The sequence below is a fragment of the Acartia tonsa genome, chromosome 2 (assembly GCF_053477335.1).
Source record: "Acartia tonsa isolate MP-2025a chromosome 2, ASM5347733v1, whole genome shotgun sequence".
NCBI classification, from domain to species: Eukaryota; Metazoa; Arthropoda; class Copepoda; order Calanoida; family Acartiidae; genus Acartia; species Acartia tonsa.
The window spans coordinates 35,507,325-35,533,616 of record NC_137261.1 but is presented as its reverse complement, the minus strand read 5'-3'; the positions used below and the strand labels follow the sequence as shown (position 1 = coordinate 35,533,616).

The 26,292-nt window shown below is 34.2% G+C and overlaps 1 protein-coding gene across 1 annotated transcript; it reads left to right on the top strand.

Moving 5' to 3' along the window:
* Positions 1 to 667: 667 nt before the first annotated feature.
* Positions 668 to 26,292, top strand: LOC145312522 (uncharacterized). Its single transcript, XM_080151777.1, has 4 exons — positions 668 to 804; positions 1,800 to 1,916; positions 23,728 to 23,787; positions 26,189 to 26,292. The coding sequence occupies exons 1-4, from the start codon at positions 744 to 746 to the stop codon at positions 26,290 to 26,292; spliced, it is 342 nt and encodes a 113-aa protein (XP_080007903.1). The 5' UTR covers positions 668 to 743.

The following is a 26,292-nucleotide window of genomic DNA, read 5'->3' as shown; positions in this document are numbered from 1 at the left end:
TTTTTCGCTGAAAACTGAAATCTATTTTAAGATAATATACAACTATTTTCTCTTAAATCATTTGTTGCGTACGTTTGTAAAATACTTGAAAGTGAAGGCAGGCTGCCTGTTTTCAATTTATCCATGATTTTAATTTCAACTCTCAAGAGGATGATTTGAGAGCATTTTACTTGGAATTAGTGTAAACAGTTAGTGCATTTAATAGCCATGGTGTAGGTAATATTTCTGACAAGGTAACGCTGTACCATTTTATAGGTCCAGGTTTCTATTCAATTCTATTTAATTCTAAAAAGGCAGGCTGGTGCTGCATCCTTTGTCGGGTAAGTTAAAATTTAGGTTAGCCGAGGGATAGTCCTATTTGTCTGGGATGTTATAAAGCCACTGGAAGTATCGAAGATGATGTAGTTGGTAAAGTTGTTGGCATTGGTAAGGTAGGTGGGAGATTTGAATTGATTGCTTATGGCTTCTTCTGCTGCTGCTGAAGGTGTAGCTTCTTCTGTGGAAGGTTGTTCCACGGTAAACATAGGAACCATGCATATCCGTGTGCCCAGTACCCGTCTGTTAATCATATAGGTCGGTATTAAATGTTTACAATATACTTACTCAGTTTAGTTTCAACATCATTTAACTTTTAATTTTAAATTATGTTATTTTATGTTATAGTTTGGGTTCTTATAGATAATGTTATTCATGCATGTACTTTTGCTGATTCAGACTCGATGTATGATAATGGTTGAAACAGGATGCATTACCGTTATCTCCTCGCTATTTGCATATTTTTAATCATTTCTAGTTCAGCTCTTGGTAAGATTTATCCTTGTAATTAAATATCAGGATGCCTGACTGTGTGTTTTGAAGAATTATACTTTACAGTGAAGCTTTTTATAGGACCAGGGGGAAACGTGATTTTCTCGGCTCCTATTCAAGATAGACAGCTGAAATTTTAAGTGAATATTCTCATGGCATATGCCCATTTTTATATATAGAGGGGTGGTACCAGCCCCAATTTTTTTCCATTTAAAACTAAAAGGTGAAATAAAATATTGACAATTTTCTCATTTTCCTTAAGTGCCCCTAGAGGCCTCCAGGGACGTATTCAGAGGATATGTAGAATCTTAATATTACAAATATTAGAATCTTACAAAACTGACTAAAGAGTATCTCAATCTTTGGAAGGTCGTTAGAAATTTAATGAATTTTCCTTGAATATTGACGGATTTTTTAAAATGAAAAAATATGGTATATTGGAAGGATGCTAATAAGATGAAAAAGCTTAATACATCCGTTGAAACTGCCCCTTTCAGTTAATGTGTCCAAACATTAACTGAATAAAATACCTACTTAACTCACTAAACTCATTTTTATTCTCATAAAGCCAATTTCATTGTTGTTTCTTTTTTTTAATAGAAAAGCTGCTCTAAAATTTACGCTGTCTGTCCATCCGTCCATCCATACTGTCAGTCATTCCGTTACGCTTTTTTGGGAAATGTGATTTTCTCGGCCGATAATGAAGATAGACTAATGAGGCGAGGGTGAGGTATTAATGAGTAGCTCTCATGAGATAGCGGGTCAAGTCATAATGTGCTTGAACGTGGAGCTTGAAAGCCCTAGTGGCTATGCAAAAGTGTTTCAGCCTACTCCATGAATACTTAGGTCCAAACCCTAAGAAACTATGGCTAATTAATCAATCAATAGACTAATGAGACTTTCAGAAAAGATTCTTATTAAATATGCACATCTAATCTAATCTATGGGTGTTGTCATACTTTAGAAAGAAAATTTATATAACTACTTTTTAGGAAAAGACGGGGCCTTGAAAAGGTTCCTTGAGAAGCCAGCAACAAAACAGCTGATTATGATGAATGTTGAGTTTGGTATCCCATATGATCTAGCAAACACTTTAACAAATCCTTTAGGTAATACTTTTACAAAATGTGTTTTTGCGTGCATGCTGTTTAAACTTGGAGATGCGATCCTCAATTTTCAAATTCTTTGAACGTACATATAAGACTTTTACAGAAATGCTTCGCATCCACAGCTACCTATCTATGCTTGATATAAAGTCAACACTTTATAGAGCATATTATGAATATTTGATTGACGCGTGCCCTGCAATTATCTAGTAACAATCAGGGGCAAGACACAATTACTTTAGCTAGGCCCAAGGCATTATTTGTATCAATTTATGCATTCATAGGCCTATCTCTACCTATATGACACCATATATGGGTAACACTAGCCTATTCATGGTAATCTGTATGTGATTTGCTAATAGTATATGTTTATTAAAGATATTATGTTTATTGTTAATGTAATCATATAGATAATCAGTACAAATATGTATGCCTACAACCATGCCTGATTTACGTCACATATTAACACACAGACATTTAATTGTACAGACAAACACTAAAATCCTGGTCCAGAGCTAATGTTATAGCATGTACCTCTTAAATTTATTCAGTTATTTATTGACTCCCCTACCATCAACTTCTCTTTCTGGCTTTAAAAGGTAATGACTTAGTTGTTTGGCATGCATTGTAGTTTAAATTTAGGCCCCTTAGTACTTAGCATGAATTGAGCTCAGGCCTTATGTTAGAATTCTAACACTTAGCACAATTCACTGCTTGGGACTTAGGGCACATTTCTGTCCTACTCTACTTATAAATTTAACACTTATCCTGTAAATATTTTCATACTTAACCTATGCACTTGTAATATAAATACACTTTATAAAAACATTTTCCTTCCTTAATACTTAATATACTTATATAATTCTGATCGAATATCAAAACCAACCGTTTATTCTTAGGTTAAAGCAACATAATACTTCGCGTGGGTCTTTTGTTGAGCTTCCACCAGCTCAACCAAATTCGTATTATACTTGTGGGAATAGAGGGTTAAGCATTCTAAACAAACGAACCGACGATGAGAATGTCTATGTGTATTGCAGTAAAAGTAGGTTTTTAGTAGTACTCATAGAAGAGCGGTCTCCATACCTAAGTTTGGACAAACGCCCCATTCGCACACACAATGGTGCAACTTACCGGTTGTATCTTGGAAAAATTTTACTTCATAAATTTTTTTCTTTTTTTTCCTTACCGTACCCGAACCGCCTAAGGCAGGTATTTTTACCAAAATCGAATAATTGTAGTTATGGCAAAATCGGATTTTCCAAAACCTGTGAAACTATTTGAGAGCAAGGTTAGGACTATGAGGCGTTTGAAGAGATAGGGACTGAAAGGCACGACACAAATGCAATTGAGAGCCTCGTGTACGAGCAGTTGCACTAGCTGACACTCTAGAGGCCCTAGAGAATGCTAGCATATTTGTGGCCATTGGTCGCCGCCCTATAAGGACACTCGCACTGGTTGACACTCTAGAGGCCCTAGAGAATACCAGCACACCGGCACCTCCATGTCCGCCTCTCTTTAGTAAAACACTTGAGTTGGAATAATCTAAGATCGAGCTATGTGCAAAATTTTGATTTTTGGACTTAGTCAGAGTTTTGAAATCTAGGAGTTGTGCTAGGTGGCGGAGTATATATATAAATCTTCGGACTTAGTATGATTTTTACTTATTCGAAAATTCTCTAAGTGTTGAAATACTTGAATCTTTGATACTTAAACCAGAACTTATTAAGAATCAAGCATGGAGTAACTTTTCATTTATAAGCTATCAAAATACTATTTGTAAAGGACCATTTTGAACTGTCTTATTAAATGAAAACTTAGGAGCAAATCTTATAGAACACGGGAAACGCTGTTAGTTGGGATACATATTGTCTTTGGAGCCATGTTTCTGAAACAATATGCCGAAAGCAGTTAGTACTCTTGAGTCGTAGTAAAGGGCCAAAAGATTATTACAAACTTGTAGCATTTATACTCAAGTTAAACTGTACTAATACTTTGGTACCGTTAGAACCGATTTTCTGAGATTTGCACTTACTTATACATGCCTAGGCCTTATATTCCTAATGTAATTCTGATTTATATGCGGATGTATCAAAATAACTATTTCCTCCAAAATTTTGAGTTAAACAAAATATTTTAAAGTCTCAAAGATATTCTCAACATCGATCGGTTGGAATGATATAAGTGTAAAACAAATTACTTTATGCAATCAGCAATATTTCCAAAGATTTCCTGATGCTCTGAGCAAAATATTCCACTTTTTGGACTTAGCACCGTTCTATTTCTTTTGTTACAGAGAGAATTTTGAATTTCTGGACTTATAGTAATTTTTATGAAATTGTGAACTTGGTTGGAAATTTACCAAAATTTGGACTTGTAATAATTGCAATTTTTCCAACTAGATTAACAAATTTCATTTTCCACACTTAAGAGATAATTTTGTTTTAGAGTAATTTTGTCTTAGCCAAAATATTCCAATTATGGACTTAGAGAGATTCTATTTCTTTTGGTGAAGGATAATTCTAACACTCTAATACTTTATGACTTTAAAATCCTTAACTTAGCGAGATTTGCACTTAGTCAAAATACTCCAATAGTGGACTTAGAGTGATTCTATTTCTTTTGACTTAAGGGCAACCTCTAAAGTAGCTTTGTGAATGAACTGTTAGGAAATTTCATCTTGGACAAAATATTCCACGTCTGGACTTAGAGTGATTCTATTTCTTTTGTCCCAGGATAAATTCACTAATTTTGTACTTAGCATAATTTCATTGAAAAGTTTTTGGACTTAGGATAAATTCACTAATTTTGTACTTAGTATAATTTCATTGAAATAAAAAAAAAATTTTTTGGACTGAGTCAAAATTCACTAATTTTGTACTTAGCATAATTTCATTAAAAAAAAAAAAATTTTTTTTTGGACTTAGTCAAAATTTACTAATTTTGTACTTAGGATAATTTCAATAAAATTTTTTTTTGGACTTAGTCAAAACTTATTAATTTTGCACTTAAGATATTTTCATAAATTTTTCCCCTTAGCCAAAATTTATTGACTTTGTACTTAGAATAATTTCATTAGAAACTTTTTGGACTTAGTCAAAATTTTCCAACTTTGGACTTAGAGTAATTCTATTTTATTTGGATCTACTGCAGTTCATGGTAAAACATTGCTGGTAACGAATGCTTCCTGTTTCCTAGCAATATTCCAAGAATCCTGGATCTAGCATAACAAGAAATATTTCTGGAGCCACCAATGTTTAACTTTCCTGGTTGCTGGCAATTTGTGCACATTCCTGGACTCTGGCAGGTTTGAAATATTCCTGTTAAAAAGCAATATTTCCCTATTTAATTCCCATTACCCTTTTATCACACTTACCCCACAAATAGAGGTTGATAGCACGCTACTCGAAGCGGCTATTTTGGCATGTTTGTCTGAAAGACCAATGGTAAGGGTTTTGGTAGTGGGAGGGGGGGGGGGGGGTATATCCTACTCTGTACTAATTGGGTATGGATATGAAAAAAGGGTCATATAAATATTGATAAATTTGTTTCATTCAGTCATTTGCTTTTGTGATTTGACAGCTTCGAATTTACTGTACAATTGGCCCTTAAGTCCATGTTTATAAATATTTGAGAAGATTGCTTAAATTAGGTTTGAAAATTTTTATATTCTAGTAAATATTCTTGTGTAAAATTGTAGACATTCCATCGACTATTGCTTTAATTATAGTGGGCATTGCTAACATAATATCGACAAGCTAATTTCAAAATAAATTTTAGTTCTGAATATTTTACTGTAAGGCTGTAATAAAAAGTAAATCAAATGGACATAATGTCTTTACATATACTATAAACAACTTACGGCTAAGCCCCCTACAGGCCTCTAGGGGCACTTGAAGAGGTGGGAGTTGAATCCCAAAAACCCCGTTTTTATATAATTTGTCTATGTTGCGTTTAAGTCTGTACGGAAAAAAAGCATTCTGTGATTTCTCTGGTACCCTCCCCCAAACTAATAGTTATAGACCGTCCCGGGACCTATGAAAAGCTTCCCAGTTAGGGAGAACCCGATCGGTTCAGTGGTTAGCGAGATCCTACGGTACAGCTAAGCAATCAGACATCTTGTTTCTTTATTAAAGGATATCCATGGATCTCCGGGGATAATAAAATGATTAGTTCTGTAAACTTTAATTTTTATCTAAACTATTATATAAAATAATATAAATGTGCTAAGAATTTCTCTAACTCCCCCCCCCCTCCTTCTTCTCCTATTGACGTATTTTAATGTACGGACAAACTTTGTGGCGGCATGGCTGGTGATGTTTCCTATTTCCTATCCTGTATTTGACTGTGAGTGGTTGTTTAGAATTGCCAATATTTATATGTTGCGATAGTTTGCCTTTCCCCTAACTTTGCCCTTTCAACTTTCCCCTAGCTTTTTAATAAAGTGCTTACCCTTTTGTAATAACCGTAATTACCCATTTTTAAAAGCGAAGCTTTTCTATAATTAGGTGAGTCCGTCCGTCCGTACGTCTGTCCAGAACGGATGGCTTTCGTTGATTTAGGCATGTAGTTAGGTACCACCGTCATTACTAGAATCTCCGTACGTCCATTTTAAACAAGTTTTTTAACTTTTTTAAACAGCAAGTTTTTATTATCCGATTAATCTAATTTTTTTAATACTGATTCCTATGACAACTAAGTACAATGTTATAAGCGAAACATCTTTATAATCAAGTCCTAAAAAAGTAAGTATGCCCTTAAACATTATCTTGTATTTAATCAGCTTTCAAGAAATTACTGACAATTTTGTATCGTCTTTTATACATTTATATTCTGATTATTCAGTTCTGACACTCTAGAGCTTCGCTTTTATGGATGTGGTCATACTTGTTAAATTGCAACTACGTTTTTTTTAAATAAGGGTGAGAAATAGAGACGTATATATTATCATGGACTTCCTAGCGACCTTCATTTCCAAGATGGAACTTACATACTTTCTCCTAAATCAAATATCTACCAATTAAAATCTCTTTATTATTAGACGATAATAAAATTCCATTTGCAAATACGATTAAAATAAAGACTATCTTTTTAATTTATTATAAAAATAAAGAGGCGGTATTGTTTGTTAGGTCGTTGGGCACTTTTGATGGATGCCATTCAAATTTTGGCGCGAAAGCGAAATTTAAAATAAAAGCAGTTAAATTTGTAGGTGAAGATCCCCAACCCCTTTCTCCTACCTCTTTTAAGTATGTATGTATATAAAGTAATTACAGCTAGTTTCACAGCATTGGAAGCCACTGTCCCTTTTTAAGCATTGCTTTACCCCCTAAGAAATTGTGAAAAAGGGTATGGGGTAAAAACTCCTGTGAGCCAGTAATCTTCTGTCATTGCTGGTAACCTGGAAACTGTGCAGATTGCCAGCTAACAGGAACCTGGGATTTAGGGAAATATGCGTGCTGCTGGACCCAGGATTCTTGTAATATTGCCAGTAACCAGGAAGCATTCGTTACCAGCAATATTTTACCATGAACTGCAGTAGATCCTTTTATTTTGACTTAGAAAGTTTTAATTCAATCTTAACTTATAAAATTTTTTTTGTATGTTCCCTACAAACACATACATAAATGCAATAAGCAGTTCACTCAACAATAAGTAGGACATGAAAACTAAATTTTTACTTACTTTGTTAATGCTAACATTTCTATTTCATGTACCACCAGGATTCAGCAGTGAAAGTGAAGACAAGTTAATTACTAGTGATAGTGACCATTAGTGATATAAAAGTATAGTCAACAATATAGGCCCTATATGTATTGAATAGCACGCTTTAAGAGACAAAGTTCTATAAACCAAACGCAGCAGGAGGTTGCAGCAGCCTACCTTGGGAGAGTAGGACGTCTCTAAAAGAAGTAGCAGAAGTACTACGGAAAGTACCCTACTGTCTTTAAATATCCGGAATCATAAAAAAAAAAAAAAAAAAAAAATTTTTTTACATATCGAGAAATGTATGTTTACTTAGGCTTATTAGCACACAGACTATAACCAAGTAACATAAAAGTGTGTCTACATATAGCCCAGAGTTTTTATAACCTAACAGAATACCTTTAGATAAATAAGAAAAAAGTGCACTAAAACCAGTTAGATTAGTTTTCAAAAGTATAAGTGTCGTTTTAATTCAAAGTTGATAGGCTCCTTTGAAGTTTGATTGACAACCTCCATAATATAGGTTGGCCACCTAGTGTAGGATCTCACACTTCCTCAGAGTAAACTTGCACTTGAATATTGTATTACTACTAATTATAATTAGATTACATCCGGTTAGATAATTTTGAAAACAATCTTTACATATATAAATATAGGTGTATCTAAATTGTATATCTTACTACAGTTATAAGAATTGAAGTCATAAGTGAAGCCCCAATTTTGCGCAAATTACTTTATAGGATTGGAAGGAAAACTCCTAATACAACTATAAGTAAGAGGTGGCGAGATCTTTGACATTCAGGCAAAATTGTTGCAATATTATTAGAATATAGACGATCCTTTGGGAGTGAACCTTAGTAAGTTATATTCATAATAGCCTTACAGGAATAAGTAGATCGTAGGCTATAAACACATATCCTTAGAGTGAAGTAAGAATTCAACAAGGATTATAAATTGCTGTTTCTTTTTCTCGACAACCACAATTTGCTAGGAAAGTCGACTCCTGGGCAAACTAAAGTTAATTTGTGATAGTATATAAGCATACCCAAATTAGCTCCGCTGCAAACATTACTTAACTTGATAACTAATTTGAATAGCTAACTAGCTCAAATTGACTCCATAAATAAACCTATATAAAAGTTAAGTAGGAGTGTTTCTACAGTTGAGCTTAATTAAGGATAAGGGTGCATTAGCGCACATTTTAGAATATCAATCAAAGCTCACACGCAAGTATATACGACGTAGAAACAACTATAGGTGAAGTAGATACCACACCCATCTATAGCTAAGCAAATTTTAAAGCAAAGAATTGTTAGTTTAAACAGATTCTTGACCGTTTTAGACTACACCCATTATTTGTACTCCTCTCGAACTTTCGCTATTTTTATCTTAAAAATAGTACAACATCTCACAGGCATTTAAAGAACTTACAAATAGTTCTAAGGCTTTATAACAACTATCATGTCATCTTCCCGCAAGCAAGGCTAGAAGGAGGATGAAGCTGATTAGGAAACCACTCCTTGTCGGGGACGCTCGACAACACCTGGTATAAAAACCCCTTCAGCTAATACAGACACTAGAGACTCTGATGCTTATGAGGAAATACAAATATCCAATCTAGAAGAACCAGAACAAATTGGTGAGAGGAATATGAGCCCTGAATTGAATGCGATATCTCTGGACTCACTATCAACTCAAGCTAACTTACCAGACTCGTGGAAAACTGTTTCTCGTGTGCGGACAAAAGTAGCAGAGCCAGCAGAAGAACTTCTACTCTCACAGAAACTGAACACAATACAACTTGGTAGACCTACCACGAGTGGTTCACTTGAAGTTGGGAGGAATCTCTGCACAAACTGTACAAAGAGTGTAGAGCACAAGAGAACCAACAACACCAACACTTCGAAATCTAAAGAGAAAAGAGCTAACTACAGAGACAGACAAATTGCCAAAATAGAGGCCATCTCAAATTATCATAAAAGAAAATCTATTGTTAGAGAAACGGCTACAAAATCACCCAATCCCAAACCTTATCACAGGGATAACAGGGACAGGCATTTTCAAAGGAATACCAAGCGGAATTATCAGGCTTCCTATAGATTATCACCTGGACGCTACTGTGTAGCATGTGGACAATATTCTCACAACATATCTGATGGATGTAGATTATTATGTGATGATACAGGAAGGTTATACCCAACTGTATTGACATCAGCTTTCTGCACAAACTGTTATAAGATATATGGTAAAGAGTTATACCATTCTCGACACCTATGTCCTGGAAGGCCAGCCATGATGGAATTGTACCATAGTGGTAAGGTGAAACCTAGTGGTGTCTTCAGACAAACATATGAAGATTGGGCTAAAGCCAATGCTAAGGAATCATCTAAAGATTGTAACCTCAGTGGAATCAAAGCTGCTACAGCGGAAATAATTCCCAATGAGCCTAACGATCAAGTAGGAGACAACATTACACCAGCAAAGGAGGAAGAAAGGAAATTGTACCTTCATTGCTCTGGTTGTATGCCAGAAGAAATAGATTGTAAATATGACTATGACGTACGCATGACAGCCTTACTTGACTCAGCAACAGATAAAAACATCATATCAGCCAGGTACTATAGCAAGTTGTTTGGCATAGTAATGAACGATGATAAAAATCAGCTGGATGAAAGTCATGAGCTGCCAGTCACATGTGCAGATCACAAGATCCCCGAACCCAGAGAAGTAACTCTCATGATTCGTCCCACATCATTTTCAAGCCGTCATTACCCAATTCTCTTTTCAATTGTAGCTGAAGACCATGAGGATGTCGCACCTATGATAATTGGACTGAATGGTATTAGAAGCCTACAGCTAACATGGACTTCTGTCACAGACAAGTACCGGTTAGCGCCGTGTTTGTATTCTGTACTTCACCCTGAAGGACCACTGAGCAGTATCTTCTGTTCTGAACTCGAGCTCCAGCTCTGTACAGGAGTAGTTAAAAAGATCAAAGCTAAAGAAACCCAAGTGATAATAATGAATATCAACCACTTTTTCAACCTGGCACCTGGAACACAAGTGATCCTCAGCGACGATCATATTTCAAACGAAAACGCAGGAATTAAGATCTTACCTGGACAAACACAACTCATTATCAATGATGATGGACAACTCAGTGGCAGAGCTCTAATAATCAACAACTCCAATCACACTATCACCAACACAGTTATCACTGGTTACATAGAGTCCAGCGACCAATCTATTGTCAGAGAGGTAGTCGTTGATTTCGATTTCACAGGATCATTCATATATGGACTACCTATGCTACCAGAAATAGACGAATCTGATGACGAATTGGATCAACTTGCCATAGCCCGAAACACACCAGCTATTAATTAGATCACTCTAGTTACTAGTAACCAACCCAATAATACTCTTATACCAATCTGAAACACAAAATCAATAATCACATTGATTAACTTATCAAGCTGATAGATACACTTTAAATCATACAGCTATCAAACAGGGCACTCACATATTATGAGCGATCTTAATCTGATTATCATCTTAATGCTAATAAAATTTCTAGTCTCATCTATTCCTGAATACAGTAAATTCGTTGAAAACAGAGATGATGTTGTAGAGTTTAGGTTAAGGTGTATGGTCAAGATTGAAAATCTCACACACTAATATTTCAAATCAATATACAAAAAAAAAACTTGAATAGTAATAAAGCTAATGTTTTATGGTATAGTTCTAGAATCTTCATACATTCACAAGTAAACAGAAAAGTCCTGGACAATCAACTGTGCCAAAATAACTCTGGGACTTTGCCTAAAGACTGTTATTACTTGTGAAGCAAATCTTACACTAAAATCCAACCTATGACAGACAAGACAAAATTGTATAAAAAAAAATATATAGGACATGACCTAGATAGTACACTCCTCCACCCCAGGAGCCCAGTATACTTAGGGAATATCATTAAATTGATTGAACTATCTAAGACCGAAATCTGAATCGTTGAGCATACATTTTAAATATTCTGAGAAATACGCACATAAAAGAGAGAAAACTAGTTTAAGAAAATTTCACTTGCTTAGAAAAGTTGTGACTTTTCCTTGGTTCTAAGTTTACACGCCTATCACAGTATAAATTGAAAGCGAGCATAGAAGTTTTCAAGAGATATCTGGACTTACAGATTATACTGAAATAAGACTTTTTTATGAGCATATTCACAACAGTATGCGTAAACGAACCAATAGCATATTCGAGCTCACTCATATTCTCAAGTTAAATAAAACTTTTGTCTCAATACTAGCACAAAGGTGAAACTTAGAGAACATTAAGAGAGTTTTGGCAGCTGGACCAATTTTGGTAGATTAACTAGCATATTGACATGTAAAATAACCTGTCAAATGAAGCTGGCACCACCTCTAGCTTTTATGCAATAGTCTTATTATAAATTGCATTGCCAGAACTCACAAACCACTTTTATCACCTGATCTAATCCTTACATTATCATACAATACTATATCGTTCCTGGTGATAAGATACCAAACTTATCGTTGCATTTGCAAGCTAAGGAAAACAGTATTGGACCACCTGAATTTAAGATTTTTGTTAGCCTAAAAACCCTATGAATTATAATTCTTAGGTAACCTTGCAGTTAACATTAGGTCTAAGAAACACATTTCAAATACTTAACCTATCAGCCTATAATAATGCCTGAAATATATGCCCAAAACCATATTGCGACAAAAGTATATCTAATTTGTATATAATAGTGAAAAAGACAAAACTATCAATTAAGATCTGTACGAACAAAACTATACTTTTCATGCTTTTATTATGAGAACACAGCAACAGTATATATTGTGATATGCCACAATTGCACCCATCAATGATTTTATTTTAAAGATCTAGTAATTAGGCAAGAAGCCATTGCCTACCCTCAAGGAAAATTATTTCAGTCAAAATAAAATTAAGTTTTTCTTGCATATCATACTTAGACATCGTTGAAGACTTAAAAATTTTATGCGAAAATCCATTCAGACCCCTAATAAGACTCAAACACTAATGCATCTTGGCATCAAATGAATAACAGACATATTACATTTCTAACCAAATATAATTAGTATCGATGAATATACCAAAGAATCAATTTATTACTTGTTTAACCCTAAGACTAAAAACATCAATGTCCTTCCTAAGAAGAAAGGACAAGTATTAATTCTTAACAGAGACACATAAAAACTAGGTTAACAAGCCTGAAAATAATGCAATAACAAATACTCATCAAAACTGACGTTAAAAACACTAGTCCCAATATAAAAGCTTGAACTGTTATAACAACAAGCACACTTAATAAAAATGCCATAAAATATTTAAGTTGTTAACGCATATGAGCTATATTATATTTCAGTCTATAAAAAAGGAACTTTTACTATTCTTTCCTTAAGCGATATTATATACTGTACGCAATTTCTGATAAACAGGGATATTTAAAAGTTTAAATAATAAAATTCCCCTAGCTCTACTTTAAAAGATACCAAAACATATCAAAACCTGCTTTAGTTGCTAATTAAAGATACAATTACAACTAAAACACATAAAAATATAAGGTAAACTTACAAAAGGCTCATGGAATTAATTAAAGCAATACTTTCCACATAAGACCAATACTAAACATCACACATATCCTCTCACAGTATATAGTAAATTGCAAGTTTTCAAAATAAACATGGTTGAAAGGAGATCTGATATAAATACAGACAAGTTAAATACCCTTTCAAAATCAAAGAATTTCAAACCAATTGACTAATATTTTGACACTTTCATAGAGGATACAAAAGAATAATTATAAAGTCTTACAATAAACTCATGGACTAAAAGATAATTAACTAAACGAATACGTTTCCGCTTATAATTCCGGCTAAAGCAAAATCTGCGACCAGAAATATGTGCACAGTCATCTCTTTATGCACAAATAAGCAGCGGAATGATTACCATTATAACAAAAATGCAAATTTAAATAATACAAAACCTATAATTCTGGACACGTACAGAATTCATATCTATAAAAACATTGAACATAAATTATAAATATCAGATTTCAAGAGATATAAGTTCATTCCAATAACAATTACTTGCATTTCCGTTTACCCTGTAAACTCGGGAACAATATAATAGTATGTTATTCTAATCTGATAACAGAGATATCATAATTTATGTAGAATTTTCCCACTCAAGGTTATATATCCAGTGGTAAAATTTACGTCTTCTCTATTGACAGGGGGAGACCAACCATATACAATACACGTCGACTAAATAAGTCGATCCCTTCAAAAATATTTATACACAAAAATATATAAAAGGAAAATTGTATATGTATAAGTTTTGAATCTGTATAGTCTAAACAGAGTCAAACGAGTAATACAAACTGTACAAATATACGCATGGTACTACATAACCAATATATACAGAATTGAGTTAAAATACCTAATATGAACCATGTAAATTACACAGACATAACAATATTATTAGACAACCTATATATATATGCCTTGAACTGAGATGAACTTGATTAGTTATTAAGCCTATAACCAATCTACATACAAAAAATATGTCAAAACTTTAATTATAGTTAGAAACCGGAAACGCCCACTCAGGATCTAGCAGTAGCGAAAGTGGGATAATAAATAGATTTTGGAAAAATAAGTTAGTTTATCATAGAACTCCAAGCAGTGAAGACCTTATTTATTAGTGTAAGTGTATCAATCAGAAAAGTAACTTTTGATTGTGGATATAAGCATTTATTAAATAAACTTAGCTGTTTAACAATGTATCCTAAGATAATATTAATAATACTAAGTATGTACTACTATAGTACAACAGCAAACACAATGACAGACTTGATACCCACTCACTATCAAAGTGGAGAGTATATAGGCTACACAGCTGTAGCAATTCAATCCATTCAAGTTGATATATCTGTAGGCAATACAGCGCCTGAAATAGCAATCTATGATGGCCTGAAGACTCAATTAGACATTAGCTACGATGGACGCACATTCACTTCAGCACAAACTAAACTCATAGGCAAGTTATATACCAAAAAGATTAAGGACTTGCTTATTGATGTTTTGAAACTTATCCGCACAATCAAGGAAGCTATTGAAACAGTAACTCCCTTAATAAGTTCTAACCGCATTGAAGTGACTAATAACGTAAATAAACTTTCTTATAAGCTAGATCATGATAAGTTTGATTTTACACAGTTATTGCTTGCGGAGATAGTACCACAAATCGTAAGTGGTATAACTCTTCATGCCAAAGCAGCTAACTTTGTGCAAACAGCAGAATACTCTTATGTTGATAGCCTGAGCAACTTAGCCATCACAAACTTAGAAGAGCTTAAAGCAGACTTAAACTTCAGACTTACTCTAATTCAAGATCTTGCAAAGACGGATATCACAGACACTATTAAAACTTTTGTAAGGCAAGAGCTTAACCTGGACTATACCCATAATCTCGGATTGGAAGTCCAAAGCCGTTTAAGTGGTGGTACAACATCATTCACCACTATACTATCCATGGAATTAAGTTCTGAGCCAATAAAAATCTACAGATATGCACCAATTCCTTTTGATGAATGTTACATCGATTCCATTTATTATTTGGATAAAACCAAAAGAGTATACAGACAATCTTATTATAACGCTTATCTACCGGTTGAAGCTGACCAGTGCCTTAAGGGACTACTTAGCGTTAATGAAACATTGATAACCAAGCACTGTCCTTTGGCGAAACAGACTTATCCCTATGCTTATGTGCAAGATGGAATTGTCTTTACTAGCTTGAGTGAGAATACTAATCACAGTTTAGAGAATGCATCAATAACTATTACATCCACTCCTTTTATTATAACAGGAGGATCATATAATCTCACATTGGGAGATACGATCACACAATTCGCACTAGGCTATGACCGACAGACCACGGCACGAACTTTACCATTTGCATCGGAATCACTGTGCCCACCTAAACCTAAAGAACCATTGACCATTAGAACCATCTTCGCTCATATAGAAGAAATAGCTATATACGTGTCGATAACAATTATCATGGTTATAATATTAGACAGGGTCACTACATTCCTAGTCAGACTCTTGAAAAGAATATTAAGAGTATTTCAGAGGAGTTTTCGTATACGCGGTAGAACGCTTATCCCTCAACGACCAGATGCACATCATCATAACCTAACGGTAATCTACGGCAGGAGAAGTCACCCCGCCGCAACTACTGCTAGTTATCGACCTAGAAACTCAAACAGAATAGTCAGATAAACATACAAGTTAACCTGATTCTTATGACTTGATTTCTAATGTATCCAGATGGAAAGACTTACGGACATTCCCAATGATATAAAAGACTTTGCCAAACGGAAAATATAATACTCTCGTACTTACCTATACAATATTGTACTTATATTCTTGTACGTTCTTATAAAAATCTCTACGTTATTATTATATGATTTATCTAAAAAGGTAATGATAGAAACGGTAAGAAAATAAACCACATATATAGTAACTATGATACCGAAAGAACATAGCAGGTAATGTTATTACTCATTTAATCGTTATAAAATAAGCGAATTTTAAACTAGGCTAAACGCTTCATAAAGGTAACAATTTAATTTAATTATTATCACTACTAACGTGACAAACGAACAAGTAACGCTTATAGAGTAGCTACGTAAATAGAATTTTACACAACATATATTAAACCAGTAATTAACAAGTATATATGTTACTTAAAAATCTCTATATTTATTTTAACAAAAGTAGATAATCTTTAGGAAAAGGTATAAAAATTTGACAAATATTTCTCTTTGGTGAAAATTATGAAGTTAAAACAATTTCGAAAACAGAATATAAACTTTCATTTAACAAATCTTTGGAAACAAAACTGCGATAATAAGAAAGATTTCTGACAAGTTTTAACAAATTTAGTTAATATTTTTTTTGGACTTAAGCTGTATACTGGCACATAAGAAAAATTCCGAGATCATTAAAAATAATTGAGCAATAAATGCAAAAACATATATATATAGGCACATAGCCTATCAATGACTCTACTCGAATCAGGAAAATTCTATTTGGTGGAAATAAAACTTAGATTTAGCTTTAATGACAGACCTAAGAAAATTTTACCCCGAAATTTAAGTTTTACGGTTGTTGTAGTAAGAATTAAAGGGATGTTAAGTTCAATAGTTTTGAAGAAAAGTGATATTTACCCTAAAACCCTACTAATTTTAAACATTTCTTCCTTAATGAGATTACCCGATCAATGATACTACTTTAATTGCTCAAATACTAAAATTACAAATAGTTTTACATGAGATCTCTTAAAGGTACTTGAATAAGCGTATTTAAATAGCTTCGTCTAACGTCAGTCTTTCAGTCTACTTAGATATTGTTTACAAAAAAAAAATATATATGCTATTTACAAGTCCTCTATATATATATCACAGCACAATTAAAATTCACGATTAATGCACAGGGATGGATATAAATGAAAGATTAGAGAAAAGGTACTGAGGCGCAAGTTCGACTAAATATCTATATATACATAACCCTTAAAAGCTAACAAGAATGAAAAAATTGTGATATAAGACTGAAATTAAAGTTGTTAATATACTATTGAGAAAAGAAATTTAGTTCACTTACGAAGAAAGTAATTGAGAATACACGAAGTTAAATTATGGGTAAAAGAAAATACAACCTTACATCATTATTACCTTACATACTAAGTTCCTTACAAGCTAACATGTAAATATATAACAAAATTACAACGGTGTAAATTATTTGGTCTTGTACAGTATAAAAGTCATAACGTCTAATATTTTACTAAATAGTGATCACTATTTGACTAGTTACATAGATTAAGAATTTTGTCACACATGTCTGAACAGTTTTTGTCTAATAAAATTACAATGTCTACGACCAAGCTAACAATCGCCACTTCAACGCGTACGCTTAGGGCCGGCAGAACCCCGTCGCCGAGGGACACCCTCAGCATCGGACTCCTCCCTGCTATTATCTGACGAACGCGCAACTGAAGTCAGGCTAGCCGTCTCTGAGGCAGTCTCTGGCGGAAGAGATGGGGTTGGGGTCTCAACTGTAAGACGCAGCCGTTCTAAACCTCCAACAATTCTCTCCGGCAATGGGAACCGAATCTCACTACCCATAGAACCGAACTGGCTGGATGGGATATCGATCTCGAAAACGTCCACCAGAGGAATTGTACTTTCCGCTTCCTAAAATAGGGAAGTAAATATTAGTTAAACAGAAAGTCTTAACAAATATCAGGGAAAAATATAATAATGTTTACCCATATAGATAATTGAGCAATCCTGATACTTTTAGAAAAAAAAAATTATTATATAAATCCTCCAAGGTCATAATGCTAACCATTGGAAAGGGATAAAAACTATAGTTAAAATAAATTATTGTATATAAGCATAGCTAAACTCACCAAATCCTTTACCTTAAGTCACGTAATTTTGGCGAATAATAATATTAAAAGAATTTAGCAAACTTACCGCTGAAAGGTCTGCTGCAGACGGAGAATCAATGCGACTAAGGCATAGAGATGAACTATAGCTGGATCTCTCCGCGGACCCTCCAGTACTGGGCGGGCTAAACCTTAGCATGGTTGTATAATGCTGCTCCAGGTTAACTGAATTCGTCGCCTAAAATATAATAGATTTTATTAGTTTAATCGCAACACTAAAACAGAATCCAGGAAAATCAGGAAATGAGAATGCCTAAAATCCTGTAAAGCTATATGATTAGGTAACGACTCAACCCACTTTATAATAGAATTAAAATCTTAAAACGGTTCAAAAATGCTTACGCAACCATACATTTTAAGGTTAATATTCTACCAATAAAAGAATTTTAGTTGCAAACACCTCTAGATACGTGTACAAAGATACAGCCTCTTTCTGAAAATTAATATAGAAAAACTAAAGCATGGATACTTACATGAAGACGCTCTGATTGATCAAATATCAAGGGACGGAAGCCAGGACTTCCCGACGGGGTGTCCAATCCCGCAGGCACATTACTTCCAGTAACTCGATCCTCAGTGGCAGATAGGCGGTGTACAGCAAACAGCCCAACTCTGGACCTCACCTCAGCTGGAGTTGATGGACTAGCAGAGGGAGCCTAAAAACAAAAAGAAAACATTAAAGTCTTGAAATAACATTCAAAACCCCAATGAGAAGTGTGCGGCACGAGCAGACTCTCAACCTTCCCAGAGGGAAATAATATTAGCTTGCTAATTAAGATTATAGTAAATGTTAACTGGTATCTCAATTTGATTGCGGTAACCGAGCGGATTTCTCTGGTGACATAAAACGACGACAAACGGTGAGCGATATATATGGAAGAGCCGAAAGTCAACGTTGAGGAAGTGAGAATAGGACAGAACAATCCTGCAACAACATGATGCTTTATTAGACAAAACGGGTGGCTATACAAAAAAAAGAATACAAACAGAAAAAAAAATATACAAAAGAAGAAAAGCTCACCTGTGTATCTGACAGAATATCATCCATCACAGAGGACGCGGCTTCATAGATGCCTGTATCCGACGGCTCCACGGTTGGCGACGTAACTCCAGATCTAGTCCTGTTACCGCAGTGTAGAAGCTCAATGGTCCGGACGCCTATATCACGGAGGCGCGTACATACATCTCTTATCCAGCGAGCCAGCGACCTGTCTGAGGTGTTATCTAAACGAGTTAGAGTCTCAAGCCCTACAGCGCCGAAGAAGACAACTAAGAGAGCACAAGAAAATAAGCCTAAACCCAACAACATGTTGAACAAGCCATCCATGTTGAGTGCGTCCAGACTCGTCTTCTGGTCTCTCCTCGACTCGGCAGACCCAGAATCACCTCCGGCAACATCGTCACCAATGTCACCGCAGGAATTCTGCATCACCGAATTGAGGAGAGACCAGATGATTTGTATCGTTCTACTAAGCATCAGTGAGAGATGCTCGTTGCCAAACATCTCCCCTTGATCCCTTTCGGACTCTACAGTATCAAAAGTACTCCCATAGTCATCAACATCAGCAAGGCTTGGCATCCCAGACGTGTCGCTGTACACTGAACTCGAGTCGTCTAAGGAGGTTTCGAGAAGCGAGGAATTGGCGAGAGTGGCCGCAGCCGCTCTCATCGACTCCTCGAATCTCTCCTTAATATTCTGATGCGCGTCCAGGCTGTCCGGAATATACATAATGAGCGGATGTAAATTTAAAATAGAGGACTAGTGATTCTGAAAGGCAATATAGTAAAATTAATTTTATGAAAAAGACTGTACGTACGAATATTTTTTTTCAGTATTTTAAGCAACTATGGTTGAGCTACCTAACCATTAAAACTTTGATTTATCATTTAAAAGTAAACTTACTTAAGTTAAAGAATGTGTAATTAATCTTACATAATTCAACGCTTAAAAATAGCTATCGTTAAGCTATTCAAACATTAAAACTTTGTTTTATCATTTAAAAGTAGATTCAATTAGGCTAATAGAAGTGTAATTAATTTTACATAACTCAAAGCTTAAAAATAGCTATCGCCGAGCTATCAAAACATTTTCATTATGATGTATCAAGCAACTAAAACTTATGTACTAGCTAAATCTGAATATTTTCAATGATGTTTTGAAAGTACCTACGAGGAAGCTAGCTAAATATAATTTTTGTAAGCGACCACTTTAAAATAAATATGGTTGAGTTACTTGTAACGTAAATAACCTATTAATTAAACGACATTATAACTGAATTAAGTAAACGAAAATCTTATTTTAAAATCTATAGCAAAATTGTTCTAGAAGATTTAAATCAATATTCAATAAATTTTGATTACAAAAAAGGGACGCTGTAATCAAATGTTAAAACGAATAAAATGATGGAACATATCTACATCAATATAAGTTTTGCTTACGATGAACAAATTTAACTTTTACAGACGGAAAACGTAAACAAAACAAGGTACATCAATTTACCTGATGATTCAGATATGTCCTATCAAAACTACAAATATTATATAAAACAAAATTGTCATAGATTGAAGATATACCCATATTGTTTCTAACCCACTTTTGATCAAAAATATAGTGATAAAGGCCTTATCGACGAAGAAAATGAGATTCTTGAGTCTTAAATAGTGGCTAACGAATGCAGTAATGGGCATAACAACAATCTATAACATAAAAACATTTATATAAAACAAACGAGTTACTATTTTTTATCACTTTTATATAAATTCTCTTGGAATTAGCGGTAAAATTAAACACTCGAACGCAAGCTCCGCTCGCAAAGACAATTGTTGTTAAAATGAGCATAATTATTGGGCCGCCAGCTTTTTATAACCTCGCTCAAATCCAACCCCTATCACTTTTGACCGCCCAAACATAAACAAAGGGTTGACAACTTATTGTTACGTAAATTTTAATTACGGACGTCGAACGATATATTTCGTAGATATTAAGTCTAAAAGGTATACTTGACAGCGATGTAACGTAAGACATTAGTCTTCAAATTGATTAAAATTTATTCATGTTAAAAATAAAATGAAATACAGCTAATACCAACAATGGTATAAACCATATGTACATATACAAAATATACAAACAAGGGTTACCAACTATTGTTAGTAAAACCTTATATTTATACATATATACGAATAATGTAACCAAAGAAATTAATACGATATGTAAATATTAATTGTACTTATAATTTTTATATAAAATTATTGTTTAAATTCAGGAAACAGTTATATTTAACAGAAATAGAGATAACTAATCAATCCATTATAGGTCTATCTGTAACGAAAAGAATTTCTAGAATATCCCAGGGATAAAATGATTATGAAAGATTATTAAAAGTTCTTTTGTTTAGATTACCATAGCCAGGATACCCCAAGGAACCGGTTGGAGCACGCGCACTAACTCTTTTTAGGATCTACCATGGACCAGCCTGGAGATAACCTAGATGATCATGGAGTATTGGAGCCCTACCACCACCCTACCTTGGACGGATTACGGTTGTGTTCCTGTCAACACCTTGACGCTATAGACGAGAACAACAACATTATCACCACACCAGAGTACGATGGATTCTCAGAGAACCTGTCCATCACCATCAGGAATTTCTTGTTAAATACAGCCCTGAATACCAGAGAAGAGAGTAGAGTAGAGACCGATAGTGACATTAGCTCCAGCAGCACACTATCCCTCTCTACCGATGACCTCAACCAACTCTACTATGACCTGGAAAACCACTCAATCACCTTGGACGAGAATGGCAACGAGGTAGCACAAGTGGACGCCCTTAGCTACATATCTACCTCACCCCCAACCTCAGTCTACACTTCGAAAGAGAGCATTTCACCACCTAGTTCATCATCAGAAGAAGCTGAACTATCCAGAATAACCAACGCAAAAACATTTATTGATGTGACAATGTTAGATAAAACTAAACCCCTCAAGAAAAGAATGTATTCTATTTGGGAGGTTTATCATCTTGTATACCCAGCCATGAAAATACGCAAAGCTTATTTTCTTAATGGAAAGCGTATTTAACTTAGCTTGGAATACATATTTATAGTTTATTATATATGCCTATACTGGGACTACTAAACTTTTTCTTTTTCTCTTTTTTCTTTTTTAACAACTTACCCCCATTGGAGATGCGATCCTCAATTTTCAAATTCTTTGAACGTACATATAAGACTTTTACAGAAATGCTTCGCATCCACAGCTATCTATCTATGCTTGATATAAAGTCAACACTTTATAGAGCATATTATGAATATTTGATTGACGCGTGCCCTGCAATTATCTAGTAACAATCAGGGGCAAGACACAATTACTTTAGCTAGGCCCAAGGCATTATTTGTATCAATTTATGCATTCATAGGCCTATCTCTACCTATATGACACCATATATGGGTAACGCTAGCCTATTCATGGTAATCTGTATGTGATTTGCTAATAGTATATGTTTATTAAAGATATTATGTTTATTGTTAATGTAATCATATAGATAATCAGTACAAATATGTATGCCTACAACCATGCCTGATTTACGTCACATATTAACACACAGACATTTAATTGTACAGACAAACACTAAAATCCTGGTCCAGAGCTAATGTTATAGCATGTACCTCTTAAATTTATTCAGTTATTTATTGACTCCCCTACCATCAACTTCTCTTTCTGGCTTTAAAAGGTAATGACTTAGTTGTTTGGCATGCATTGTAGTTTAAATTTAGGCCCCTTAGTACTTAGCATGAATTGAGCTCAGGCCTTATGTTAGAATTCTAACACTTAGCACAATTCACTGCTTGGGACTTAGGGCACATTTCTGTCCTACTCTACTTATAAATTTAACACTTATCCTGTAAATATTTTCATACTTAACCTATGCACTTGTAATATAAATACACTTTATAAAAACATTTTCCTTCCTTAATACTTAATATACTTATATAATTCTGATCGAATATCAAAACCAACCGTTTATTCTTAGGTTAAAGCAACATAATACTTCGCGTGGGTCTTTTGTTGAGCTTCCACCAGCTCAACCAAATTCGTATTATACTTGTGGGAATAGAGGGTTAAGCATTCTAAACAAACGAACCGACGATGAGAATGTCTATGTGTATTGCAGTAAAAGTAGGTTTTTAGTAGTACTCATAGAAGAGCGGTCTCCATACCTAAGTTTGGACAAACGCCCCATTCGCACACACAAACTTCAAAAGTCTCAATGTTCGTAGAAATTTATGGACAGACGAAAAAACAATTGAAACAGTTTTGGGGAGAATCTTAACATTTTTTTACCACCCATGGTATTACATTTCAGTTTATTATATAGATCAGCATGAAAATAGTTATTATCATATTAAAAAATATGAATAATGAAAATTGTTTAGAACTATTTTTATTAGAAATCAATCAAATTAAAAATTAGAATTATATTCTTTATGCAAAATGAAATATCCATATCATTTTGAAAACTGAACCTGTGTTCGAATTATTATTTAGGTAAGACATTGACTGCTGTGAGTATCATTGGAGTATCCATCTTTCTGGCTATTGGATTGAGTAATATCTTTATTTCTTAAAGTACAGCTAATTAAACTGTTTTTAACCTATTTTTGAATGGGGGGTCAAAAATATACTAGGATACCTATAGAATCAGACTGCAGAGCCCAAATTTGAATTAAGTCCCCAATAAACTTTTTTTGGGGGATTTAAAAATAAATTTTTAGTGTTGCTGTAATCATTTTGACCGAAGCAAAAGCTCTTTTTTTACTTCGGGTAATATTGTGGCTTACAGAACATTTTTATATAATTCACTTTATATTGATACAATAAAAAAAACATTACTCTGTTCATTGGAAATATTTTTTTTCCAAAACAATTAATTTCATTGAAAAATCTAACATTTACAATAAAACAAATAATTCTGAAATCTAACCAATAAGATGTCTTGTTTTATTTCAATTCCTAACAATTCAAAAAAAGAGTGTTTTCACAAAGTGACTTATTTCCAATGTAGTTCAATATTTTTTATTTAATTAAAATGAAAAGAATGAAAACCATACACATAAAAGATACATTCTTTTTAAAATTATTTTAAAAAATATATTTGAATAATTTTATTTTATAACGCATTTGTATATGTGACAAAAATAAATTTGTTGTATTGCATAAACATTTGTTGTTATTTAACCCTTTACAGCCATTTTTTATGTTTTTAAAATAAGTGAGAGAACACAAACATGTTAATGTTAATTCGTTGATATATTATAAAGAAGTAACTTTTTAGTGAATTTTTATAGTAAAATCATAAGGCCTAATTTTACTCTATACCAGAATACAATATTTATGAAGCAAAGCACTCTAAAAGCTACGAATTTTACCCAAATAAAAAAAAAACCTTTTGCTTCGGTCAAAATGATCACGTCAACAGTAAAAATTAATATTTAAATCCCCCCAAAAAAGTTTATTGGGGATTTAATTCAAATTTAGGCTCTGCAGTCTGATTCTAATGGTGTCATAGTATATTTTTTATATACGTTTTAAAAATAGGTTAAAAACAGTTTAAGTTTAACCCGCGACCGTGGCTCAACACGTAGCGCATCCGCTCGTCGTCGGGAAGGTGATAGGTTCGAATCTCGGCCCGACACCGCGTCATAACTAAAGACGTTAAAAATGGTTCCCACTGCTACTATGTCAGATGCGCGACGTAAATAGTTAGAGTGGGGGGAATGCCTTGGCCCAAAACAGGCGCAACTCGCTACCATGCACAGTTGGGACTTCTCAGACAAAGGTCGTGCATCTCAGAGAGTTGGTTGTCTGACGGGTGAATGGACGCTTTACACCGCAATCATAAGTATTGTATGTATGTTTCAAGGTGCGTGGAGAGAGGTCTAGTTACCTAGTACCCGAAGCGACACCTAGCCCCCTAGAGTCTTAACTCTTAATTAAGTTTAAATTCATAGGTTTAGTGTTTTTAAATCGCAATATGTATCTATGTTTGGAAAATTTTTATTTTATCTGACATCTTTATACCAAATTAGTTGTAAAAATTAAGATTTGATATTTTATTTGAAATCAGGCCGCAAGAAAAGTAATAAACAAGGATGGCAACATCCATAAGTACCAATGCACACAACAATCATAGATTGAAAACAGACAAAGCGAATTTTATGCCAAAGCCTTAAATAGTTATATGTCTTGTTGTTGTTGTTGTAGCCCTGATTCTCTGAAGTTAGGACTTAGATGCACACGGAGACTGGAAGTGAGAATCCTTTGGCCATTCTTAGATTGGTAAGCTTCGCGCACAGCTGATTGTATTCTATGTTACATTACAAGCTGACCCGCAATTCTCGTGGAAGCTACTCAATTATTACATCACCCTGGCCTAGAGTTTTGGCAGGTGTTCCATATTAAGCCACCCTAATTAATGGCACTCTTATACGAGGAGCATGGACGAGGTAAAGCTTGGTTAAAGCTGCTTGGTTACTAGAATCCTAACTTCCTACAAGTCTCCCTCCTTACAACCTTAGGGCATCTCTGGGAAGGTTGCGTGATCATAATCTGACAATTTGAAACAACATTTGTCAACCAAGTACAAAGTCTATGTAGGGACTTGACCTCGGTTTCTCCCAACAACAGCGTAGTGCGCTGACCACTACACTATGGGACAACCCTGGTTTTGTAAATTGTATTTTATGTATAAAGTTATATGTCTTTTGTTGCATGCACTACGGACCGATATAAAAAGTAAGTTGCATACAGGACGCTCCTTTGAATGGGATATATTCACAAAAAAAAACAGCTATCTATCTTACTAACGGACAGATATAGCGAATTATAGAGTAACTTTTATACTAAAAAAGTTACTTAGCTGTTTCAGAACTTTAATAATCCTGTAAATTCTGATCTTGTGATATATTTTCAACTTATTTCTTTGTACCAAGTAGACCTTTTTTTTTAGTTTTGATTCCGTACAACACAGTCACAGATATTTTGGATCCTGATGGTCTATTCCCTGGAGCTCTACTACATCAAAGTAAGTATCCAAATAAACTCAATACTTAA

What these genes read in the sequence shown, in the direction of transcription:
- LOC145312522 (XM_080151777.1), top strand. Translation starts at nt 744, where the DNA reads ATGCATTACCGTTATCTCCTCGCTATTTGCATATTTTTAATCATTTCT. An exon ending in CATTTCTAGTTCAGCTCTTG is followed by an intron (nt 805 to 1,799) that starts GTAAGATTTATC and finishes ACTACTTTTTAG; the next exon opens with GAAAAGACGGGGCCTTGAAA. An exon ending in CTTTCTGGCTATTGGATTGA is followed by an intron (nt 23,788 to 26,188) that starts GTAATATCTTTA and finishes CTTTTTTTTTAG; the next exon opens with TTTTGATTCCGTACAACACA.